A 22,567-nucleotide genomic window follows, 5' to 3' on the forward strand; every position below is an offset into this window, starting at 1 on the left:
ATGAGGAGGGTGGGGCACTGTGCATTATTTGCAATTTCCTTATTTTCTACTGTTTGTGTTTGCTCCGCAGGAGCAGATCGCGCTTTTTTAGGCGAGTTGGGAGGTGTGTGAAACATTTTTCTCGGTTGCAAAAAAAAAAAAAAATACCTACAGATTAAAAATAAATTATAATTTATGATCTAGAATAGATATCAACACAAATTAAATACTGAAAAAATTAAATACTAAAGTGCTACTAACATACAGAATTTGAGATTTTTCGGATGAAAATTAGCGAAGTTACAGATAAATTAAATTTTAAAAGAAATGTTTTATTTTGAAGCTCAAGGAAAGATTTTTGAGATGAATTTTTTAATAAAATGTTGAAAACTATAAAATCTATCAGACAATTTTGAAACAAGAGAAATCTACCAGCTAAAAATGGAGAAAATTTGGTTTAAAAGAATTGCTGTTATATTTCTTACAGGCACCGCAAAAAATCGAGGGAATTTTAAAATTTGTCTATGAAGTTCTAAGAAAACTATTTAATATTATGATAAAGAATTATAGGAATGATTAAGGGAAATTTTATTGTAAAGTAAGATTATAAAAAAATGAGAAAACGAACGAGTTACGAATTTTTAAAAACTAAGAAAATTTCAAGACTACTAATAATTAAATATCTCCGAAACCAAAAACCGTACAGACTAATAAATAGTACCAAAAAATAGGGCTTCTTAAGCTTTAAATTTATGCCAAGTTTCAAAATTTTAGGGTAAGATTCGCTAAACAAACTATTGAAAGAAGTGAAAAAGTTAGGTTGAAATACGACGGAAAGAAACTTTTAAGTTATGCAAAAAACTATAAGAGATGCAAAGTAGTATATAAGACAAGAATAGATGGAAAAAATTTACTTTACTAGATAAAATAAAAACCAGAAAAATCTATCGGTTGGATTTATAAATATTAATGTAAATGTAGATTGCCTGTAGGTTTTTGGCAGGTGCAATTAAAAAGTATACAAAGTAGGATATTTCTAAGTGTAGTTGTATAAGAAGAGTCTATTTTTAGAATGCAGTTATTTAGGAATTACAAAAAGTGATTTTTATGAACAAGAAAAAATATGAAAAGTTGAAAAATGGCTGAGATATGAATTTTTGAAAAAGTGAGTTTTTGAAAAGAAGTTAAAATTAGAATATTTATGGAACTAGAAGGACTATGGAAATGAGTAATGTATCAAAAAATCGGGCTCATCGAGTACTAAAATTGTGCTAAAAATGAATTAATTCGAGTACTATTTGGACACTTTTAAAAGAGGTTGGTTAGGTTAGGTTAGGTTAGGTTAGGTTAGGTTAGGTTAGGTTAGGTTAGGTTAGGTTAGGTTAGGTTAGGTTAGGTTAGGTTAGGTTAGGTTAGGTTAGGTTAGGTTAGGTTAGGTTAGGTTAGGTTAGGTTTTTTTTTTTTTAAGATACTATGTTATTATGGGAGAATGGCCCTCGCTATCAATACGGGCGACCATTCCCCCTGCGGCTATAATTCTGATATTTCTATTAATCTTATGTGTGGGCGCCGGGGCTCAACTAATTTGAGACCCGGCATCGCATTACTTTTAATCTTAAATATAATATCCCCGCAAAGGATACGGGCGACATTATTTCAAGTTTATTTTAAATGATATATTTTTATAATTAGAACTATGGTTTTTAAGTTTTATCTATAATTTATTAATCTTTAGAAATTGTTTAAACTGTTATATTTGTACTATGAATTTATAGTTAAATTTAAGTATTATTGAATTTCTTTAAACTGTTTATAATTTTATTTATGAATTTATTGAACGATTCTATAGATGTTTCCTTAGTTATTATACTATTGATGTCATAAGGATCTATATTAATATTTTGGCATATTATTTCGTGCTCAATACTAGCTCGGTCATAATACGGGCACTGTGTTAATAGATGGTCAATAGTTTGACAGGTAGTATTGTCACAGGGGCATCGGTTGTCATCTGCTATCTTGAAGCGGTGTAGGTATGTTTTATGATAGCCATGCCCCGTGAGTATTTGAGTCAACTGAAAACTGACTGACATAGAGCCACGCAGCTTTCTGATTGTTTCGATGCTAGGTAAGTACTTTTTCATGTGTCTGCCAGTCGTGCTGTCCTCATACCATTTGCTGTGCATCTCGAAAATGTATTTCTTATGGTTGATTTTGTGATACGATAGCGGGAAAAGATCGTAATCTGGTGACTTATGTAATGCTGCTGCAGCTTTGGCCGCCATGTCAGCCCTTTCGTTCCCGATCAGGCCAACATGCGCCTTAATCCAGCAGAATTGTATCACTGTTTTCCCAGACTCCCTGATATTATATAATAACTTATGAATTCTGTTCACAATGCTGTTTGTACTGCTACGATTAGAGATTTCCATCAGTGCAGCTTTGGAGTCCGAGAAAACAGCGACCTTTGGTAATTCTTGTTGAATGCACTCTCTACAAGCACTTTCTACTGCTAAGCACTCGGCCTGGAATACAGTGCAGCTGCTGTGTAACTTGAGTTTCTTCATTAAACTCCTACCATCAGGGTAGTCAATCACAACAGCCGCACCGACCAACCCGTCGTGCCTACTTCCGTCAGTGAAGACCCTGTGCATTTCATTATCTTCATAGTATAGGTCAAGTTGTTCCTGATTAAAAACTTCTTTGAAGGTAATATCTATTCTATCCGCGGGATGTAGCAATTCGGTAACGGAGACCCTTTTATCGTACTTTATATCGTTTGGCAAGTACTCAGTTATCTGTGTACGCTTCACCTTTTCCGTCGAGGCAACCTCTTGGACTTTTAGGTGAAGGGGTGTCAACCCGGCCAGTGCAATAGATGCTACAGTCGGTAATGTCCTGAAACCATGAACCATCTTTATTGCGAAACCACGCTGGAGGCTAAGTAATGAACCAATGACCTTTTTGTACTTTACCGCGGGGTGCCATATCTCTGCCGCATAGGTAACTATCGGTTCAATTACCTGCCTGTAGATGGTGTTCACATTTCCAGCGTGGATCCCCCAAGTTGGCTTAATATAGATACAGAGCTTCTTGTATATGGAGTGCGCCTTTTTGATGATATATTCGCTGTGGTCAACAAAAGTTAGGTGTTCATCTATTATCACGCCTAGTAGTTTAAATTTAGTGTCAAATTTTATGTTTATACCATTCATTTGGACCTTTGCAGCCTTGGCCTTGGGGGTTGGTGTAAGCATTTTAGTTTTCTGGGGTCCAAAAGCTAATTTGTTATCAATGCCCCATTTATATACTCCTTCGAGCACTGAATTGGCGTTACGCTCTAACTGCATGAGGTCTTCCCCAGTACATATAAGCAACACATCGTCAGCGTAGGCCTGCATGTAATTTCCCGGTGGCAGACTCTGAACCAGTAGCGAATCAATTATCGGGTTAGGTTAGGTTAGGTTAGGTTAGGTTAGGTTAGGTTAGGTTAGGTTAGGTTAGGTTAGGTTAGGTTAGGTTAGGTTAGGTTAGGTTAGGTTAGGTTAGGTTAGGTTAGGTTAGGTTAGGTTAGGTTAGGTTAGGTTAGGTTAGGTTAGGTTAGGTTAGGTTAGGTTAGGTTAGGTTAGGTTAGGTTAGGTTAGGTTAGGTTAGGTTAGGTTAGGTTAGGTTAGGTTAGGTTAGGTTAGGTTAGGTTAGGTTAGGTTAGGTTAGGTTAGGTTAGGTTAGGTTAGGTTAGGTTAGGTTAGGTTAGGTTAGGTTAGGTTAGGTTAGGTTAGGTTAGGTTAGGTTAGGTTAGGTTAGGTTAGGTTAGGTTAGGTTAGGTTAGGTTAGGTTAGGTTAGGTTAGGTTAGGTTAGGTTAGGTTAGGTTAGGTTAGGTTAGGTTAGGTTAGGTTAGGTTAGGTTAGGTTAGGTTAGGTTAGGTTAGGTTAGGTTAGGTTAGGTTAGGTTAGGTTAGGTTAGGTTAGGTTAGGTTAGGTTAGGTTAGGTTAGGTTAGGTTAGGTTAGGTTAGGTTAGGTTAGGTTAGGTTAGGTTAGGTTAGGTTAGGTTAGGTTAGGTTAGGTTAGGTTAGGTTAGGTTAGGTTAGGTTAGGTTAGGTTAGGTTAGGTTAGGTTAGGTTAGGTTAGGTTAGGTTAGGTTAGGTTAGGTTAGGTTAGGTTAGGTTAGGTTAGGTTAGGTTAGGTTAGGTTAGGTTAGGTTAGGTTAGGTTAGGTTAGGTTAGGTTAGGTTAGGTTAGGTTAGGTTAGGTTAGGTTAGGTTAGGTTAGGTTAGGTTAGGTTAGGTTAGGTTAGGTTAGGTTAGGTTAGGTTAGGTTAGGTTAGGTTAGGTTAGGTTAGGTTAGGTTAGGTTAGGTTAGGTTAGGTTAGGTTAGGTTAGGTTAGGTTAGGTTAGGTTAGGTTAGGTTAGGTTAGGTTAGGTTAGGTTAGGTTAGGTTAGGTTAGGTTAGGTTAGGTTAGGTTAGGTTAGGTTAGGTTAGGTTAGGTTAGGTTAGGTTAGGTTAGGTTAGGTTAGGTTAGGTTAGGTTAGGTTAGGTTAGGTTAGGTTAGGTTAGGTTAGGTTAGGTTAGGTTAGGTTAGGTTAGGTTAGGTTAGGTTAGGTTAGGTTAGGTTAGGTTAGGTTAGGTTAGGTTAGGTTAGGTTAGGTTAGGTTAGGTTAGGTTAGGTTAGGTTAGGTTAGGTTAGGTTAGGTTAGGTTAGGTTAGGTTAGGTTAGGTTAGGTTAGGTTAGGTTAGGTTAGGTTAGGTTAGGTTAGGTTAGGTTAGGTTAGGTTAGGTTAGGTTAGGTTAGGTTAGGTTAGGTTAGGTTAGGTTAGGTTAGGTTAGGTTAGGTTAGGTTAGGTTAGGTTAGGTTAGGTTAGGTTAGGTTAGGTTAGGTTAGGTTAGGTTAGGTTAGGTTAGGTTAGGTTAGGTTAGGTTAGGTTAGGTTAGGTTAGGTTAGGTTAGGTTAGGTTAGGTTAGGTTAGGTTAGGTTAGGTTAGGTTAGGTTAGGTTAGGTTAGGTTAGGTTAGGTTAGGTTAGGTTAGGTTAGGTTAGGTTAGGTTAGGTTAGGTTAGGTTAGGTTAGGTTAGGTTAGGTTAGGTTAGGTTAGGTTAGGTTAGGTTAGGTTAGGTTAGGTTAGGTTAGGTTAGGTTAGGTTAGGTTAGGTTAGGTTAGGTTAGGTTAGGTTAGGTTAGGTTAGGTTAGGTTAGGTTAGGTTAGGTTAGGTTAGGTTAGGTTAGGTTAGGTTAGGTTAGGTTAGGTTAGGTTAGGTTAGGTTAGGTTAGGTTAGGTTAGGTTAGGTTAGGTTAGGTTAGGTTAGGTTAGGTTAGGTTAGGTTAGGTTAGGTTAGGTTAGGTTAGGTTAGGTTAGGTTAGGTTAGGTTAGGTTAGGTTAGGTTAGGTTAGGTTAGGTTAGGTTAGGTTAGGTTAGGTTAGGTTAGGTTAGGTTAGGTTAGGTTAGGTTAGGTTAGGTTAGGTTAGGTTAGGTTAGGTTAGGTTAGGTTAGGTTAGGTTAGGTTAGGTTAGGTTAGGTTAGGTTAGGTTAGGTTAGGTTAGGTTAGGTTAGGTTAGGTTAGGTTAGGTTAGGTTAGGTTAGGTTAGGTTAGGTTAGGTTAGGTTAGGTTAGGTTAGGTTAGGTTAGGTTAGGTTAGGTTAGGTTAGGTTAGGTTAGGTTAGGTTAGGTTAGGTTAGGTTAGGTTAGGTTAGGTTAGGTTAGGTTAGGTTAGGTTAGGTTAGGTTAGGTTAGGTTAGGTTAGGTTAGGTTAGGTTAGGTTAGGTTAGGTTAGGTTAGGTTAGGTTAGGTTAGGTTAGGTTAGGTTAGGTTAGGTTAGGTTAGGTTAGGTTAGGTTAGGTTAGGTTAGGTTAGGTTAGGTTAGGTTAGGTTAGGTTAGGTTAGGTTAGGTTAGGTTAGGTTAGGTTAGGTTAGGTTAGGTTAGGTTAGGTTAGGTTAGGTTAGGTTAGGTTAGGTTAGGTTAGGTTAGGTTAGGTTAGGTTAGGTTAGGTTAGGTTAGGTTAGGTTAGGTTAGGTTAGGTTAGGTTAGGTTAGGTTAGGTTAGGTTAGGTTAGGTTAGGTTAGGTTAGGTTAGGTTAGGTTAGGTTAGGTTAGGTTAGGTTAGGTTAGGTTAGGTTAGGTTAGGTTAGGTTAGGTTAGGTTAGGTTAGGTTAGGTTAGGTTAGGTTAGGTTAGGTTAGGTTAGGTTAGGTTAGGTTAGGTTAGGTTAGGTTAGGTTAGGTTAGGTTAGGTTAGGTTAGGTTAGGTTAGGTTAGGTTAGGTTAGGTTAGGTTAGGTTAGGTTAGGTTAGGTTAGGTTAGGTTAGGTTAGGTTAGGTTAGGTTAGGTTAGGTTAGGTTAGGTTAGGTTAGGTTAGGTTAGGTTAGGTTAGGTTAGGTTAGGTTAGGTTAGGTTAGGTTAGGTTAGGTTAGGTTAGGTTAGGTTAGGTTAGGTTAGGTTAGGTTAGGTTAGGTTAGGTTAGGTTAGGTTAGGTTAGGTTAGGTTAGGTTAGGTTAGGTTAGGTTAGGTTAGGTTAGGTTAGGTTAGGTTAGGTTAGGTTAGGTTAGGTTAGGTTAGGTTAGGTTAGGTTAGGTTAGGTTAGGTTAGGTTAGGTTAGGTTAGGTTAGGTTAGGTTAGGTTAGGTTAGGTTAGGTTAGGTTAGGTTAGGTTAGGTTAGGTTAGGTTAGGTTAGGTTAGGTTAGGTTAGGTTAGGTTAGGTTAGGTTAGGTTAGGTTAGGTTAGGTTAGGTTAGGTTAGGTTAGGTTAGGTTAGGTTAGGTTAGGTTAGGTTAGGTTAGGTTAGGTTAGGTTAGGTTAGGTTAGGTTAGGTTAGGTTAGGTTAGGTTAGGTTAGGTTAGGTTAGGTTAGGTTAGGTTAGGTTAGGTTAGGTTAGGTTAGGTTAGGTTAGGTTAGGTTAGGTTAGGTTAGGTTAGGTTAGGTTAGGTTAGGTTAGGTTAGGTTAGGTTAGGTTAGGTTAGGTTAGGTTAGGTTAGGTTAGGTTAGGTTAGGTTAGGTTAGGTTAGGTTAGGTTAGGTTAGGTTAGGTTAGGTTAGGTTAGGTTAGGTTAGGTTAGGTTAGGTTAGGTTAGGTTAGGTTAGGTTAGGTTAGGTTAGGTTAGGTTAGGTTAGGTTAGGTTAGGTTAGGTTAGGTTAGGTTAGGTTAGGTTAGGTTAGGTTAGGTTAGGTTAGGTTAGGTTAGGTTAGGTTAGGTTAGGTTAGGTTAGGTTAGGTTAGGTTAGGTTAGGTTAGGTTAGGTTAGGTTAGGTTAGGTTAGGTTAGGTTAGGTTAGGTTAGGTTAGGTTAGGTTAGGTTAGGTTAGGTTAGGTTAGGTTAGGTTAGGTTAGGTTAGGTTAGGTTAGGTTAGGTTAGGTTAGGTTAGGTTAGGTTAGGTTAGGTTAGGTTAGGTTAGGTTAGGTTAGGTTAGGTTAGGTTAGGTTAGGTTAGGTTAGGTTAGGTTAGGTTAGGTTAGGTTAGGTTAGGTTAGGTTAGGTTAGGTTAGGTTAGGTTAGGTTAGGTTAGGTTAGGTTAGGTTAGGTTAGGTTAGGTTAGGTTAGGTTAGGTTAGGTTAGGTTAGGTTAGGTTAGGTTAGGTTAGGTTAGGTTAGGTTAGGTTAGGTTAGGTTAGGTTAGGTTAGGTTAGGTTAGGTTAGGTTAGGTTAGGTTAGGTTAGGTTAGGTTAGGTTAGGTTAGGTTAGGTTAGGTTAGGTTAGGTTAGGTTAGGTTAGGTTAGGTTAGGTTAGGTTAGGTTAGGTTAGGTTAGGTTAGGTTAGGTTAGGTTAGGTTAGGTTAGGTTAGGTTAGGTTAGGTTAGGTTAGGTTAGGTTAGGTTAGGTTAGGTTAGGTTAGGTTAGGTTAGGTTAGGTTAGGTTAGGTTAGGTTAGGTTAGGTTAGGTTAGGTTAGGTTAGGTTAGGTTAGGTTAGGTTAGGTTAGGTTAGGTTAGGTTAGGTTAGGTTAGGTTAGGTTAGGTTAGGTTAGGTTAGGTTAGGTTAGGTTAGGTTAGGTTAGGTTAGGTTAGGTTAGGTTAGGTTAGGTTAGGTTAGGTTAGGTTAGGTTAGGTTAGGTTAGGTTAGGTTAGGTTAGGTTAGGTTAGGTTAGGTTAGGTTAGGTTAGGTTAGGTTAGGTTAGGTTAGGTTAGGTTAGGTTAGGTTAGGTTAGGTTAGGTTAGGTTAGGTTAGGTTAGGTTAGGTTAGGTTAGGTTAGGTTAGGTTAGGTTAGGTTAGGTTAGGTTAGGTTAGGTTAGGTTAGGTTAGGTTAGGTTAGGTTAGGTTAGGTTAGGTTAGGTTAGGTTAGGTTAGGTTAGGTTAGGTTAGGTTAGGTTAGGTTAGGTTAGGTTAGGTTAGGTTAGGTTAGGTTAGGTTAGGTTAGGTTAGGTTAGGTTAGGTTAGGTTAGGTTAGGTTAGGTTAGGTTAGGTTAGGTTAGGTTAGGTTAGGTTAGGTTAGGTTAGGTTAGGTTAGGTTAGGTTAGGTTAGGTTAGGTTAGGTTAGGTTAGGTTAGGTTAGGTTAGGTTAGGTTAGGTTAGGTTAGGTTAGGTTAGGTTAGGTTAGGTTAGGTTAGGTTAGGTTAGGTTAGGTTAGGTTAGGTTAGGTTAGGTTAGGTTAGGTTAGGTTAGGTTAGGTTAGGTTAGGTTAGGTTAGGTTAGGTTAGGTTAGGTTAGGTTAGGTTAGGTTAGGTTAGGTTAGGTTAGGTTAGGTTAGGTTAGGTTAGGTTAGGTTAGGTTAGGTTAGGTTAGGTTAGGTTAGGTTAGGTTAGGTTAGGTTAGGTTAGGTTAGGTTAGGTTAGGTTAGGTTAGGTTAGGTTAGGTTAGGTTAGGTTAGGTTAGGTTAGGTTAGGTTAGGTTAGGTTAGGTTAGGTTAGGTTAGGTTAGGTTAGGTTAGGTTAGGTTAGGTTAGGTTAGGTTAGGTTAGGTTAGGTTAGGTTAGGTTAGGTTAGGTTAGGTTAGGTTAGGTTAGGTTAGGTTAGGTTAGGTTAGGTTAGGTTAGGTTAGGTTAGGTTAGGTTAGGTTAGGTTAGGTTAGGTTAGGTTAGGTTAGGTTAGGTTAGGTTAGGTTAGGTTAGGTTAGGTTAGGTTAGGTTAGGTTAGGTTAGGTTAGGTTAGGTTAGGTTAGGTTAGGTTAGGTTAGGTTAGGTTAGGTTAGGTTAGGTTAGGTTAGGTTAGGTTAGGTTAGGTTAGGTTAGGTTAGGTTAGGTTAGGTTAGGTTAGGTTAGGTTAGGTTAGGTTAGGTTAGGTTAGGTTAGGTTAGGTTAGGTTAGGTTAGGTTAGGTTAGGTTAGGTTAGGTTAGGTTAGGTTAGGTTAGGTTAGGTTAGGTTAGGTTAGGTTAGGTTAGGTTAGGTTAGGTTAGGTTAGGTTAGGTTAGGTTAGGTTAGGTTAGGTTAGGTTAGGTTAGGTTAGGTTAGGTTAGGTTAGGTTAGGTTAGGTTAGGTTAGGTTAGGTTAGGTTAGGTTAGGTTAGGTTAGGTTAGGTTAGGTTAGGTTAGGTTAGGTTAGGTTAGGTTAGGTTAGGTTAGGTTAGGTTAGGTTAGGTTAGGTTAGGTTAGGTTAGGTTAGGTTAGGTTAGGTTAGGTTAGGTTAGGTTAGGTTAGGTTAGGTTAGGTTAGGTTAGGTTAGGTTAGGTTAGGTTAGGTTAGGTTAGGTTAGGTTAGGTTAGGTTAGGTTAGGTTAGGTTAGGTTAGGTTAGGTTAGGTTAGGTTAGGTTAGGTTAGGTTAGGTTAGGTTAGGTTAGGTTAGGTTAGGTTAGGTTAGGTTAGGTTAGGTTAGGTTAGGTTAGGTTAGGTTAGGTTAGGTTAGGTTAGGTTAGGTTAGGTTAGGTTAGGTTAGGTTAGGTTAGGTTAGGTTAGGTTAGGTTAGGTTAGGTTAGGTTAGGTTAGGTTAGGTTAGGTTAGGTTAGGTTAGGTTAGGTTAGGTTAGGTTAGGTTAGGTTAGGTTAGGTTAGGTTAGGTTAGGTTAGGTTAGGTTAGGTTAGGTTAGGTTAGGTTAGGTTAGGTTAGGTTAGGTTAGGTTAGGTTAGGTTAGGTTAGGTTAGGTTAGGTTAGGTTAGGTTAGGTTAGGTTAGGTTAGGTTAGGTTAGGTTAGGTTAGGTTAGGTTAGGTTAGGTTAGGTTAGGTTAGGTTAGGTTAGGTTAGGTTAGGTTAGGTTAGGTTAGGTTAGGTTAGGTTAGGTTAGGTTAGGTTAGGTTAGGTTAGGTTAGGTTAGGTTAGGTTAGGTTAGGTTAGGTTAGGTTAGGTTAGGTTAGGTTAGGTTAGGTTAGGTTAGGTTAGGTTAGGTTAGGTTAGGTTAGGTTAGGTTAGGTTAGGTTAGGTTAGGTTAGGTTAGGTTAGGTTAGGTTAGGTTAGGTTAGGTTAGGTTAGGTTAGGTTAGGTTAGGTTAGGTTAGGTTAGGTTAGGTTAGGTTAGGTTAGGTTAGGTTAGGTTAGGTTAGGTTAGGTTAGGTTAGGTTAGGTTAGGTTAGGTTAGGTTAGGTTAGGTTAGGTTAGGTTAGGTTAGGTTAGGTTAGGTTAGGTTAGGTTAGGTTAGGTTAGGTTAGGTTAGGTTAGGTTAGGTTAGGTTAGGTTAGGTTAGGTTAGGTTAGGTTAGGTTAGGTTAGGTTAGGTTAGGTTAGGTTAGGTTAGGTTAGGTTAGGTTAGGTTAGGTTAGGTTAGGTTAGGTTAGGTTAGGTTAGGTTAGGTTAGGTTAGGTTAGGTTAGGTTAGGTTAGGTTAGGTTAGGTTAGGTTAGGTTAGGTTAGGTTAGGTTAGGTTAGGTTAGGTTAGGTTAGGTTAGGTTAGGTTAGGTTAGGTTAGGTTAGGTTAGGTTAGGTTAGGTTAGGTTAGGTTAGGTTAGGTTAGGTTAGGTTAGGTTAGGTTAGGTTAGGTTAGGTTAGGTTAGGTTAGGTTAGGTTAGGTTAGGTTAGGTTAGGTTAGGTTAGGTTAGGTTAGGTTAGGTTAGGTTAGGTTAGGTTAGGTTAGGTTAGGTTAGGTTAGGTTAGGTTAGGTTAGGTTAGGTTAGGTTAGGTTAGGTTAGGTTAGGTTAGGTTAGGTTAGGTTAGGTTAGGTTAGGTTAGGTTAGGTTAGGTTAGGTTAGGTTAGGTTAGGTTAGGTTAGGTTAGGTTAGGTTAGGTTAGGTTAGGTTAGGTTAGGTTAGGTTAGGTTAGGTTAGGTTAGGTTAGGTTAGGTTAGGTTAGGTTAGGTTAGGTTAGGTTAGGTTAGGTTAGGTTAGGTTAGGTTAGGTTAGGTTAGGTTAGGTTAGGTTAGGTTAGGTTAGGTTAGGTTAGGTTAGGTTAGGTTAGGTTAGGTTAGGTTAGGTTAGGTTAGGTTAGGTTAGGTTAGGTTAGGTTAGGTTAGGTTAGGTTAGGTTAGGTTAGGTTAGGTTAGGTTAGGTTAGGTTAGGTTAGGTTAGGTTAGGTTAGGTTAGGTTAGGTTAGGTTAGGTTAGGTTAGGTTAGGTTAGGTTAGGTTAGGTTAGGTTAGGTTAGGTTAGGTTAGGTTAGGTTAGGTTAGGTTAGGTTAGGTTAGGTTAGGTTAGGTTAGGTTAGGTTAGGTTAGGTTAGGTTAGGTTAGGTTAGGTTAGGTTAGGTTAGGTTAGGTTAGGTTAGGTTAGGTTAGGTTAGGTTAGGTTAGGTTAGGTTAGGTTAGGTTAGGTTAGGTTAGGTTAGGTTAGGTTAGGTTAGGTTAGGTTAGGTTAGGTTAGGTTAGGTTAGGTTAGGTTAGGTTAGGTTAGGTTAGGTTAGGTTAGGTTAGGTTAGGTTAGGTTAGGTTAGGTTAGGTTAGGTTAGGTTAGGTTAGGTTAGGTTAGGTTAGGTTAGGTTAGGTTAGGTTAGGTTAGGTTAGGTTAGGTTAGGTTAGGTTAGGTTAGGTTAGGTTAGGTTAGGTTAGGTTAGGTTAGGTTAGGTTAGGTTAGGTTAGGTTAGGTTAGGTTAGGTTAGGTTAGGTTAGGTTAGGTTAGGTTAGGTTAGGTTAGGTTAGGTTAGGTTAGGTTAGGTTAGGTTAGGTTAGGTTAGGTTAGGTTAGGTTAGGTTAGGTTAGGTTAGGTTAGGTTAGGTTAGGTTAGGTTAGGTTAGGTTAGGTTAGGTTAGGTTAGGTTAGGTTAGGTTAGGTTAGGTTAGGTTAGGTTAGGTTAGGTTAGGTTAGGTTAGGTTAGGTTAGGTTAGGTTAGGTTAGGTTAGGTTAGGTTAGGTTAGGTTAGGTTAGGTTAGGTTAGGTTAGGTTAGGTTAGGTTAGGTTAGGTTAGGTTAGGTTAGGTTAGGTTAGGTTAGGTTAGGTTAGGTTAGGTTAGGTTAGGTTAGGTTAGGTTAGGTTAGGTTAGGTTAGGTTAGGTTAGGTTAGGTTAGGTTAGGTTAGGTTAGGTTAGGTTAGGTTAGGTTAGGTTAGGTTAGGTTAGGTTAGGTTAGGTTAGGTTAGGTTAGGTTAGGTTAGGTTAGGTTAGGTTAGGTTAGGTTAGGTTAGGTTAGGTTAGGTTAGGTTAGGTTAGGTTAGGTTAGGTTAGGTTAGGTTAGGTTAGGTTAGGTTAGGTTAGGTTAGGTTAGGTTAGGTTAGGTTAGGTTAGGTTAGGTTAGGTTAGGTTAGGTTAGGTTAGGTTAGGTTAGGTTAGGTTAGGTTAGGTTAGGTTAGGTTAGGTTAGGTTAGGTTAGGTTAGGTTAGGTTAGGTTAGGTTAGGTTAGGTTAGGTTAGGTTAGGTTAGGTTAGGTTAGGTTAGGTTAGGTTAGGTTAGGTTAGGTTAGGTTAGGTTAGGTTAGGTTAGGTTAGGTTAGGTTAGGTTAGGTTAGGTTAGGTTAGGTTAGGTTAGGTTAGGTTAGGTTAGGTTAGGTTAGGTTAGGTTAGGTTAGGTTAGGTTAGGTTAGGTTAGGTTAGGTTAGGTTAGGTTAGGTTAGGTTAGGTTAGGTTAGGTTAGGTTAGGTTAGGTTAGGTTAGGTTAGGTTAGGTTAGGTTAGGTTAGGTTAGGTTAGGTTAGGTTAGGTTAGGTTAGGTTAGGTTAGGTTAGGTTAGGTTAGGTTAGGTTAGGTTAGGTTAGGTTAGGTTAGGTTAGGTTAGGTTAGGTTAGGTTAGGTTAGGTTAGGTTAGGTTAGGTTAGGTTAGGTTAGGTTAGGTTAGGTTAGGTTAGGTTAGGTTAGGTTAGGTTAGGTTAGGTTAGGTTAGGTTAGGTTAGGTTAGGTTAGGTTAGGTTAGGTTAGGTTAGGTTAGGTTAGGTTAGGTTAGGTTAGGTTAGGTTAGGTTAGGTTAGGTTAGGTTAGGTTAGGTTAGGTTAGGTTAGGTTAGGTTAGGTTAGGTTAGGTTAGGTTAGGTTAGGTTAGGTTAGGTTAGGTTAGGTTAGGTTAGGTTAGGTTAGGTTAGGTTAGGTTAGGTTAGGTTAGGTTAGGTTAGGTTAGGTTAGGTTAGGTTAGGTTAGGTTAGGTTAGGTTAGGTTAGGTTAGGTTAGGTTAGGTTAGGTTAGGTTAGGTTAGGTTAGGTTAGGTTAGGTTAGGTTAGGTTAGGTTAGGTTAGGTTAGGTTAGGTTAGGTTAGGTTAGGTTAGGTTAGGTTAGGTTAGGTTAGGTTAGGTTAGGTTAGGTTAGGTTAGGTTAGGTTAGGTTAGGTTAGGTTAGGTTAGGTTAGGTTAGGTTAGGTTAGGTTAGGTTAGGTTAGGTTAGGTTAGGTTAGGTTAGGTTAGGTTAGGTTAGGTTAGGTTAGGTTAGGTTAGGTTAGGTTAGGTTAGGTTAGGTTAGGTTAGGTTAGGTTAGGTTAGGTTAGGTTAGGTTAGGTTAGGTTAGGTTAGGTTAGGTTAGGTTAGGTTAGGTTAGGTTAGGTTAGGTTAGGTTAGGTTAGGTTAGGTTAGGTTAGGTTAGGTTAGGTTAGGTTAGGTTAGGTTAGGTTAGGTTAGGTTAGGTTAGGTTAGGTTAGGTTAGGTTAGGTTAGGTTAGGTTAGGTTAGGTTAGGTTAGGTTAGGTTAGGTTAGGTTAGGTTAGGTTAGGTTAGGTTAGGTTAGGTTAGGTTAGGTTAGGTTAGGTTAGGTTAGGTTAGGTTAGGTTAGGTTAGGTTAGGTTAGGTTAGGTTAGGTTAGGTTAGGTTAGGTTAGGTTAGGTTAGGTTAGGTTAGGTTAGGTTAGGTTAGGTTAGGTTAGGTTAGGTTAGGTTAGGTTAGGTTAGGTTAGGTTAGGTTAGGTTAGGTTAGGTTAGGTTAGGTTAGGTTAGGTTAGGTTAGGTTAGGTTAGGTTAGGTTAGGTTAGGTTAGGTTAGGTTAGGTTAGGTTAGGTTAGGTTAGGTTAGGTTAGGTTAGGTTAGGTTAGGTTAGGTTAGGTTAGGTTAGGTTAGGTTAGGTTAGGTTAGGTTAGGTTAGGTTAGGTTAGGTTAGGTTAGGTTAGGTTAGGTTAGGTTAGGTTAGGTTAGGTTAGGTTAGGTTAGGTTAGGTTAGGTTAGGTTAGGTTAGGTTAGGTTAGGTTAGGTTAGGTTAGGTTAGGTTAGGTTAGGTTAGGTTAGGTTAGGTTAGGTTAGGTTAGGTTAGGTTAGGTTAGGTTAGGTTAGGTTAGGTTAGGTTAGGTTAGGTTAGGTTAGGTTAGGTTAGGTTAGGTTAGGTTAGGTTAGGTTAGGTTAGGTTAGGTTAGGTTAGGTTAGGTTAGGTTAGGTTAGGTTAGGTTAGGTTAGGTTAGGTTAGGTTAGGTTAGGTTAGGTTAGGTTAGGTTAGGTTAGGTTAGGTTAGGTTAGGTTAGGTTAGGTTAGGTTAGGTTAGGTTAGGTTAGGTTAGGTTAGGTTAGGTTAGGTTAGGTTAGGTTAGGTTAGGTTAGGTTAGGTTAGGTTAGGTTAGGTTAGGTTAGGTTAGGTTAGGTTAGGTTAGGTTAGGTTAGGTTAGGTTAGGTTAGGTTAGGTTAGGTTAGGTTAGGTTAGGTTAGGTTAGGTTAGGTTAGGTTAGGTTAGGTTAGGTTAGGTTAGGTTAGGTTAGGTTAGGTTAGGTTAGGTTAGGTTAGGTTAGGTTAGGTTAGGTTAGGTTAGGTTAGGTTAGGTTAGGTTAGGTTAGGTTAGGTTAGGTTAGGTTAGGTTAGGTTAGGTTAGGTTAGGTTAGGTTAGGTTAGGTTAGGTTAGGTTAGGTTAGGTTAGGTTAGGTTAGGTTAGGTTAGGTTAGGTTAGGTTAGGTTAGGTTAGGTTAGGTTAGGTTAGGTTAGGTTAGGTTAGGTTAGGTTAGGTTAGGTTAGGTTAGGTTAGGTTAGGTTAGGTTAGGTTAGGTTAGGTTAGGTTAGGTTAGGTTAGGTTAGGTTAGGTTAGGTTAGGTTAGGTTAGGTTAGGTTAGGTTAGGTTAGGTTAGGTTAGGTTAGGTTAGGTTAGGTTAGGTTAGGTTAGGTTAGGTTAGGTTAGGTTAGGTTAGGTTAGGTTAGGTTAGGTTAGGTTAGGTTAGGTTAGGTTAGGTTAGGTTAGGTTAGGTTAGGTTAGGTTAGGTTAGGTTAGGTTAGGTTAGGTTAGGTTAGGTTAGGTTAGGTTAGGTTAGGTTAGGTTAGGTTAGGTTAGGTTAGGTTAGGTTAGGTTAGGTTAGGTTAGGTTAGGTTAGGTTAGGTTAGGTTAGGTTAGGTTAGGTTAGGTTAGGTTAGGTTAGGTTAGGTTAGGTTAGGTTAGGTTAGGTTAGGTTAGGTTAGGTTAGGTTAGGTTAGGTTAGGTTAGGTTAGGTTAGGTTAGGTTAGGTTAGGTTAGGTTAGGTTAGGTTAGGTTAGGTTAGGTTAGGTTAGGTTAGGTTAGGTTAGGTTAGGTTAGGTTAGGTTAGGTTAGGTTAGGTTAGGTTAGGTTAGGTTAGGTTAGGTTAGGTTAGGTTAGGTTAGGTTAGGTTAGGTTAGGTTAGGTTAGGTTAGGTTAGGTTAGGTTAGGTTAGGTTAGGTTAGGTTAGGTTAGGTTAGGTTAGGTTAGGTTAGGTTAGGTTAGGTTAGGTTAGGTTAGGTTAGGTTAGGTTAGGTTAGGTTAGGTTAGGTTAGGTTAGGTTAGGTTAGGTTAGGTTAGGTTAGGTTAGGTTAGGTTAGGTTAGGTTAGGTTAGGTTAGGTTAGGTTAGGTTAGGTTAGGTTAGGTTAGGTTAGGTTAGGTTAGGTTAGGTTAGGTTAGGTTAGGTTAGGTTAGGTTAGGTTAGGTTAGGTTAGGTTAGGTTAGGTTAGGTTAGGTTAGGTTAGGTTAGGTTAGGTTAGGTTAGGTTAGGTTAGGTTAGGTTAGGTTAGGTTAGGTTAGGTTAGGTTAGGTTAGGTTAGGTTAGGTTAGGTTAGGTTAGGTTAGGTTAGGTTAGGTTAGGTTAGGTTAGGTTAGGTTAGGTTAGGTTAGGTTAGGTTAGGTTAGGTTAGGTTAGGTTAGGTTAGGTTAGGTTAGGTTAGGTTAGGTTAGGTTAGGTTAGGTTAGGTTAGGTTAGGTTAGGTTAGGTTAGGTTAGGTTAGGTTAGGTTAGGTTAGGTTAGGTTAGGTTAGGTTAGGTTAGGTTAGGTTAGGTTAGGTTAGGTTAGGTTAGGTTAGGTTAGGTTAGGTTAGGTTAGGTTAGGTTAGGTTAGGTTAGGTTAGGTTAGGTTAGGTTAGGTTAGGTTAGGTTAGGTTAGGTTAGGTTAGGTTAGGTTAGGTTAGGTTAGGTTAGGTTAGGTTAGGTTAGGTTAGGTTAGGTTAGGTTAGGTTAGGTTAGGTTAGGTTAGGTTAGGTTAGGTTAGGTTAGGTTAGGTTAGGTTAGGTTAGGTTAGGTTAGGTTAGGTTAGGTTAGGTTAGGTTAGGTTAGGTTAGGTTAGGTTAGGTTAGGTTAGGTTAGGTTAGGTTAGGTTAGGTTAGGTTAGGTTAGGTTAGGTTAGGTTAGGTTAGGTTAGGTTAGGTTAGGTTAGGTTAGGTTAGGTTAGGTTAGGTTAGGTTAGGTTAGGTTAGGTTAGGTTAGGTTAGGTTAGGTTAGGTTAGGTTAGGTTAGGTTAGGTTAGGTTAGGTTAGGTTAGGTTAGGTTAGGTTAGGTTAGGTTAGGTTAGGTTAGGTTAGGTTAGGTTAGGTTAGGTTAGGTTAGGTTAGGTTAGGTTAGGTTAGGTTAGGTTAGGTTAGGTTAGGTTAGGTTAGGTTAGGTTAGGTTAGGTTAGGTTAGGTTAGGTTAGGTTAGGTTAGGTTAGGTTAGGTTAGGTTAGGTTAGGTTAGGTTAGGTTAGGTTAGGTTAGGTTAGGTTAGGTTAGGTTAGGTTAGGTTAGGTTAGGTTAGGTTAGGTTAGGTTAGGTTAGGTTAGGTTAGGTTAGGTTAGGTTAGGTTAGGTTAGGTTAGGTTAGGTTAGGTTAGGTTAGGTTAGGTTAGGTTAGGTTAGGTTAGGTTAGGTTAGGTTAGGTTAGGTTAGGTTAGGTTAGGTTAGGTTAGGTTAGGTTAGGTTAGGTTAGGTTAGGTTAGGTTAGGTTAGGTTAGGTTAGGTTAGGTTAGGTTAGGTTAGGTTAGGTTAGGTTAGGTTAGGTTAGGTTAGGTTAGGTTAGGTTAGGTTAGGTTAGGTTAGGTTAGGTTAGGTTAGGTTAGGTTAGGTTAGGTTAGGTTAGGTTAGGTTAGGTTAGGTTAGGTTAGGTTAGGTTAGGTTAGGTTAGGTTAGGTTAGGTTAGGTTAGGTTAGGTTAGGTTAGGTTAGGTTAGGTTAGGTTAGGTTAGGTTAGGTTAGGTTAGGTTAGGTTAGGTTAGGTTAGGTTAGGTTAGGTTAGGTTAGGTTAGGTTAGGTTAGGTTAAGGGTACGTCCTTCGGTAGATTTGGCTCAAACTCGGTATATAAGGGTTTCTTAAGGAGATCTAAAATCTGAACCCCCCTTTAGGGGTGGAAATCCCCCCCCTTCTGGGACCTCCCATACAAATTTTTCAGTTTTTATTTTTTTTTAATTAAAGTTACAAGACTATATGATTGGATTTGGGGTTGAACAAAAGATATTAAAATTTTACAGAAACGGTTTTTTTTTCATCTCTCTAGCTCTAAAAATAAAGATTTTAGACCCGGGTCAAATTTTTATTTTTCATTTTTTGATTTTTTTTTTTGTCCAAATCGGTCTCAAAAAAGGTCTATGTATACGGAAATGCATTAATCGCTAGTACTTCGTACTAGCGACAGCTCAAAACTGAAGTCCATTTTGCTTTATCTCTTACCGTTTTCGAGATATATCGTTCTGAAGGTACGAATTTACGAAAAAACTTTGCTATTAGCTCCATCAGGGGCTGATGACTTTTTTGTATGGAAATATTGAAATCCGACTCGCACTTGACCGTTTTACATACATTAATTTTTTTTTTTTGTAATTTCGGGTTAGTAAGTTCGGGTCATGATTTATATGGTAATCACCATCATCATCATCATCATCATCATCATCATCATCATCATTTTCGCTTTCAGTCGCCCACTGCTGAGTATAGGCCTCTCTTCGTGTACGCCACTTATATACATGCATTTATGTGTATGGTAATATTTAGTACAAAGTGACATGGCATAATGTATATTGACATAATCTGTCAAACTGTCAAATTTGTTTTTTTTTGTCAAATTTAGTGTAGAGTATTATATTTTGTCATAGTTTAGTACTAAATGTCAATGTTGGGTAATTTTTTGTAGACTGCATTTCTCATCTTAAGGGCCGGCAACGCACTTGCAGCCCCAGTGATCGCTGTGCTTATGTATTTTTGGGCGAGTTTTTGGGTTTCGTATGGGAATATTTGGTACAAAGGGACATGTTACAGTGTCCCAGTGTATATTGACATGATCTGTCAAACTGTCAAATTTGACAGTTTTTGTCAAATTTAGTGTAAGATCATATTTTGTCATGGTTAAGTACAAAATAAAATGACTTAAATATTATTATTGAATAGAATAGAATAGAATAGGTAATTATATGGTAATCATCATCATCATCATTTTCGCTTTCAGTCGCCCACTGCTGACCTATAGGCCTCTCTTCGTGTACGCCACTTATATACATGCATTTATGTGTATGGTAATATTTAGTACAAAGTGACATGGCATAATGTATATTGACATAATCTGTCAAACTGTCAAATTTGTTTTTTTTTGTCAAATTTAGTGTAGAGTATTATATTTTGTCATAGTTTAGTACTAAATGTCAATGTTGGGTAATTTTTTGTAGACTGCATTTCTCATCTTAAGGGCCGGCAACGCACTTGCAGCCCCAGTGATCGCTGTGCTCATGTATTTTTGGGCGAGTTTTTGGGTTTCGTATGGGAATATTTGGTACAAAGGGACATGTTACAGTGTCCCAGTGTATATTGACATGATCTGTCAAACTGTCAAATTTGACAGTTTTTGTCAAATTTAGTGTAAGATCATATTTTGTCATGGTTAAGTACAAAATAAAATTACTTAAATATTATTATTGAATAGAATAGAATAGAATAGGTAATTATATGGTAATCATCATCATCATCATTTTCGCTTTCAGTCGCCCACTGCTGACCTATAGGCCTCTCTTCGTGTACGCCACTTATATACATGCATTTATGTGTATGGTAATATTTAGTACAAAGTGACATGGCATAATGTATATTGACATAATCTGTCAAACTGTCAAATTTGTTTTTTTTTGTCAAATTTAGTGTAGAGTATTATATTTTGTCATAGTTTAGTACTAAATGTCAATGTTGGGTAATTTTTTGTAGACTGCATTTCTCATCTTAAGGGCCGGCAACGCACTTGCAGCCCCAGTGATCGCTGTGCTCATGTATTTTTTGGGCGAGTTTTTGGGTTTCGTATGGGAATATTTGGTACAAAGGGACATGTTACAGTGTCCCAGTGTATATTGACATGATCTGTCAAACTGTCAAATTTGACAGTTTTTGTCAAATTTAGTGTAAGATCATATTTTGTCATGGTTAAGTACAAAATAAAATTACTTAAATATTATTATTGAATAGAATAGAATAGAATAGGTAATTATATGGTAATCATCATCATCATCATTTTCGCTTTCAGTCGCCCACTGCTGACCTATAGGCCTCTCTTCGTGTACGCCACTTATATACATGCATTTATGTGTATGGTAATATTTTGTACAAAGTGACATGGGATAATGTATATTGACATAATCTGGCAAACTGTCAAATTTGTTCGTTTTTGTCAAATTTAGTGTACCTAAATCTCAATACCTCCGAAACCAGCGAAATAAGTTTTCTGAATTTTTGGCCATTTAATCTATAAACATATCTCAAAAAGAAAACACTCTTATGGTACCGACACGACTATTTGTCGAAATAAGCCACACTTATACAGAATTAAAAATAAGTCTGTTGAAATCATAAAATTTTAAAACTCTAATTACAAATAATCTATATGGACAACAAGCGTCAAAAGTATTCTTAAACTATTTTTTAATGGAGTACAAGTAATCAAGATCAAAAAATGTGGAAAAAAGTGCAAGATAAAAAAGTGAATTTTCAAATGATATTTACGTAAGATCACGCTGTTTTAAGGAGTGGCGCGACTTGATATTACTTTACACAGAAACTTATCTATAGAAAATTCTTAAATTTTGTGTGATTATTGTCCAATAACAGATACATCAAAGCAGTATGAAATAAGCGTGCGTCGTCTTTCAAAGTTCTGAGAAATTAAATGTCAAAGTAACAATTTTCTTGAAGTAAGCTTTTTGGGTTACAAAATCTTGAATATCTCAAGAACTATTACACTAATCAGAGTTCTATTTGCTGCTATATATTAACAATAAGTTTTAAAATCGAATCCTATTATCAAAATTAGCCACACTTATACGGGATTTAAATAAGTCAGTTGAAATCATAAAATCTCAAAACTCTAATTACAGATAATTTAAATGAACAAAAAGCATCAAAATTATTCTTAAACCTATTTTTTAAACGGGGTCAAGTAATCAAGATCAAAAAATGTGTCAAAAAGTGCAAGACAAAAAAGTGAATTTTCAAATGATATTTACGTAAAACCACGCTGTTTTAAGGAGTGGCGCGACTAGATATTACTTTACGCAGAAACTAATCTATAGAAAATTCTGAAATTTTGTATGGTTACTGTCCAATAACAGATATATTAAAGCAGTATGAAATAAGTGTGCGTCGTCTTTCAAAGTTTTGAGAAATTAAATGTCAAAGTAACAATTTTCTTGAAGTAAGTTTTTTAGGTTACAAAATCTTGAATATCTCGAGACCTATTACACTAATCAGAGTTCTGTTTGCTGTTATATATTAACAATGAGTTTTAAAATCGAATCCTATTATCAAAATTAGCCACACTTATACGGGATTCAAAATTAGTCAGTTGAAATCATAAAATCTTAAAACTCTAATTACAGATAATTTAAATGAACAAAAAGCCTCAAAATTATTCTTAAACCTATTTTTTAAACGGGGTCAAGTAATCAAGATCAAAAAATGTGGCAAAAAGTGCAAGACAAAAAAGTGAATTTTCAAATGATATTTACGTAAGACCACGCTGTTTTAAGGAGTGGCGCGACTAGATATTACTTAACACTGAAACTACTTAATAGAAAATTATGAAATTTTGTATGATTACTGTCCAATAACAGATACTTTGAAGAAATGTGAAATAAATATGCGTCGTCTCTCAGAGTTTTGAGAAATTAAATGTCAAAGTTACAAGTTTCATGAAAATAAGTTATTAGGTTACAAAATCTCGAATATCTCAAGAACTATTACACCAATCAGAGTTTTGTTTTCTGTTATATGTTTTTAATAAGTTTAACAATCAAATCCTATTATCAAAATCAGCCACACTTATACGGGATTCAAAATTAGTCAGTTGAAATCATAAAATCTTAACACTCTAATTACAGATAATCTAACTGGACAACAAGCGTCAAAACTATTCTTAAACCTATTTTTTAATGAAGTAGAAGTAATCAAGATCAAAAAATGTGGAAAAAAGTGCAAGACAAAAAAGTGAATTTTCAAATGATATTTACGTCAAACCACGCTGTTTTAAGGAGTGGCGCTACTATATATTACTTTACACTAAAACTAGTGGATAGAAAATTCTGAAATTTTGTATGATTATTGTCCAATAACAGTTACATTAAAATTATATAAAAAAAGTATGCGTCATCACTCAAATTCTCGAAGAATTAAATGTCAAAGTTGAAAGTTTTTGAAAATAAGTGTTTAGGTTAGTAAATCTTGAATATCTCGAGAACTATTACACCAATCTGAGTTCTGTTTTCTGCTATACAGTCCTACTGGATTCAGAAATCCAATTCTAATATCAAAATTAGCCTCACTTATCGGGAACTAGATTTTTCCAAAACACGTGGTTTTAGTTTTTCTTCGAAATCTTCGGGGTTTTCATCAAGAAAATTATGAAACTTGCACAGATTATAGAGTTTATATAGTCGCTTTGGTTAATATATAGAAAATAGTATGTAAAAGATCTACTTTGCGAGTAATAGGCGATTAAGTCACTTTCCTTCCGACGGGTGTCATTCTGAATCCCTAACAACGTTTGTCCTAAAGTCACTTGCTCTAACTGGTTTGTACTAATGGGCACATGCCCTAACGATCAATTGCCATAACGATTATTTTCCATAATGTAATGGTTAGCCTAAGAATCATTTGACCTAAGCATTTATACCATAACTATCAAGATCCCTAAAGTATTTTACCATATTTTCGAAATCCCGAACAATGTTTGGCATAAAATAACATGCTCTAACTGTTTTGACCTAATGGCTATTGCCCTAATGATCTATTATCATAA

General features: G+C 37.4%; 1 protein-coding gene across 1 annotated transcript; it reads right to left on the minus strand.

The window, feature by feature from the left end:
• Positions 1 to 407: 407 nt before the first annotated feature.
• LOC134672916 (uncharacterized) lies at positions 408 to 3,380 on the minus strand. The gene is made up of 2 exons (XM_063530864.1): positions 2,116 to 3,380; positions 408 to 414 (listed from the first exon to the last, which is right to left on the minus strand). Exons 1-2 carry the CDS (start codon positions 3,378 to 3,380, stop codon positions 408 to 410), a joined length of 1,272 nt encoding a protein of 423 aa, XP_063386934.1.
• Between the last annotated feature and the right edge of the window lie 19,187 nt (positions 3,381 to 22,567).

This window comes from Cydia fagiglandana, chromosome 17 (assembly GCF_963556715.1).
Source record: "Cydia fagiglandana chromosome 17, ilCydFagi1.1, whole genome shotgun sequence".
Taxonomy (NCBI): Eukaryota; Metazoa; Arthropoda; class Insecta; order Lepidoptera; family Tortricidae; genus Cydia; species Cydia fagiglandana.

Excerpts from the sequence above, each read along its gene's own strand:
- LOC134672916 (XM_063530864.1), bottom strand. The coding sequence starts at position 3,380 with ATGCAGGCCTACGCTGACGATGTGTTGCTTATATGTACTGGGGAAGAC.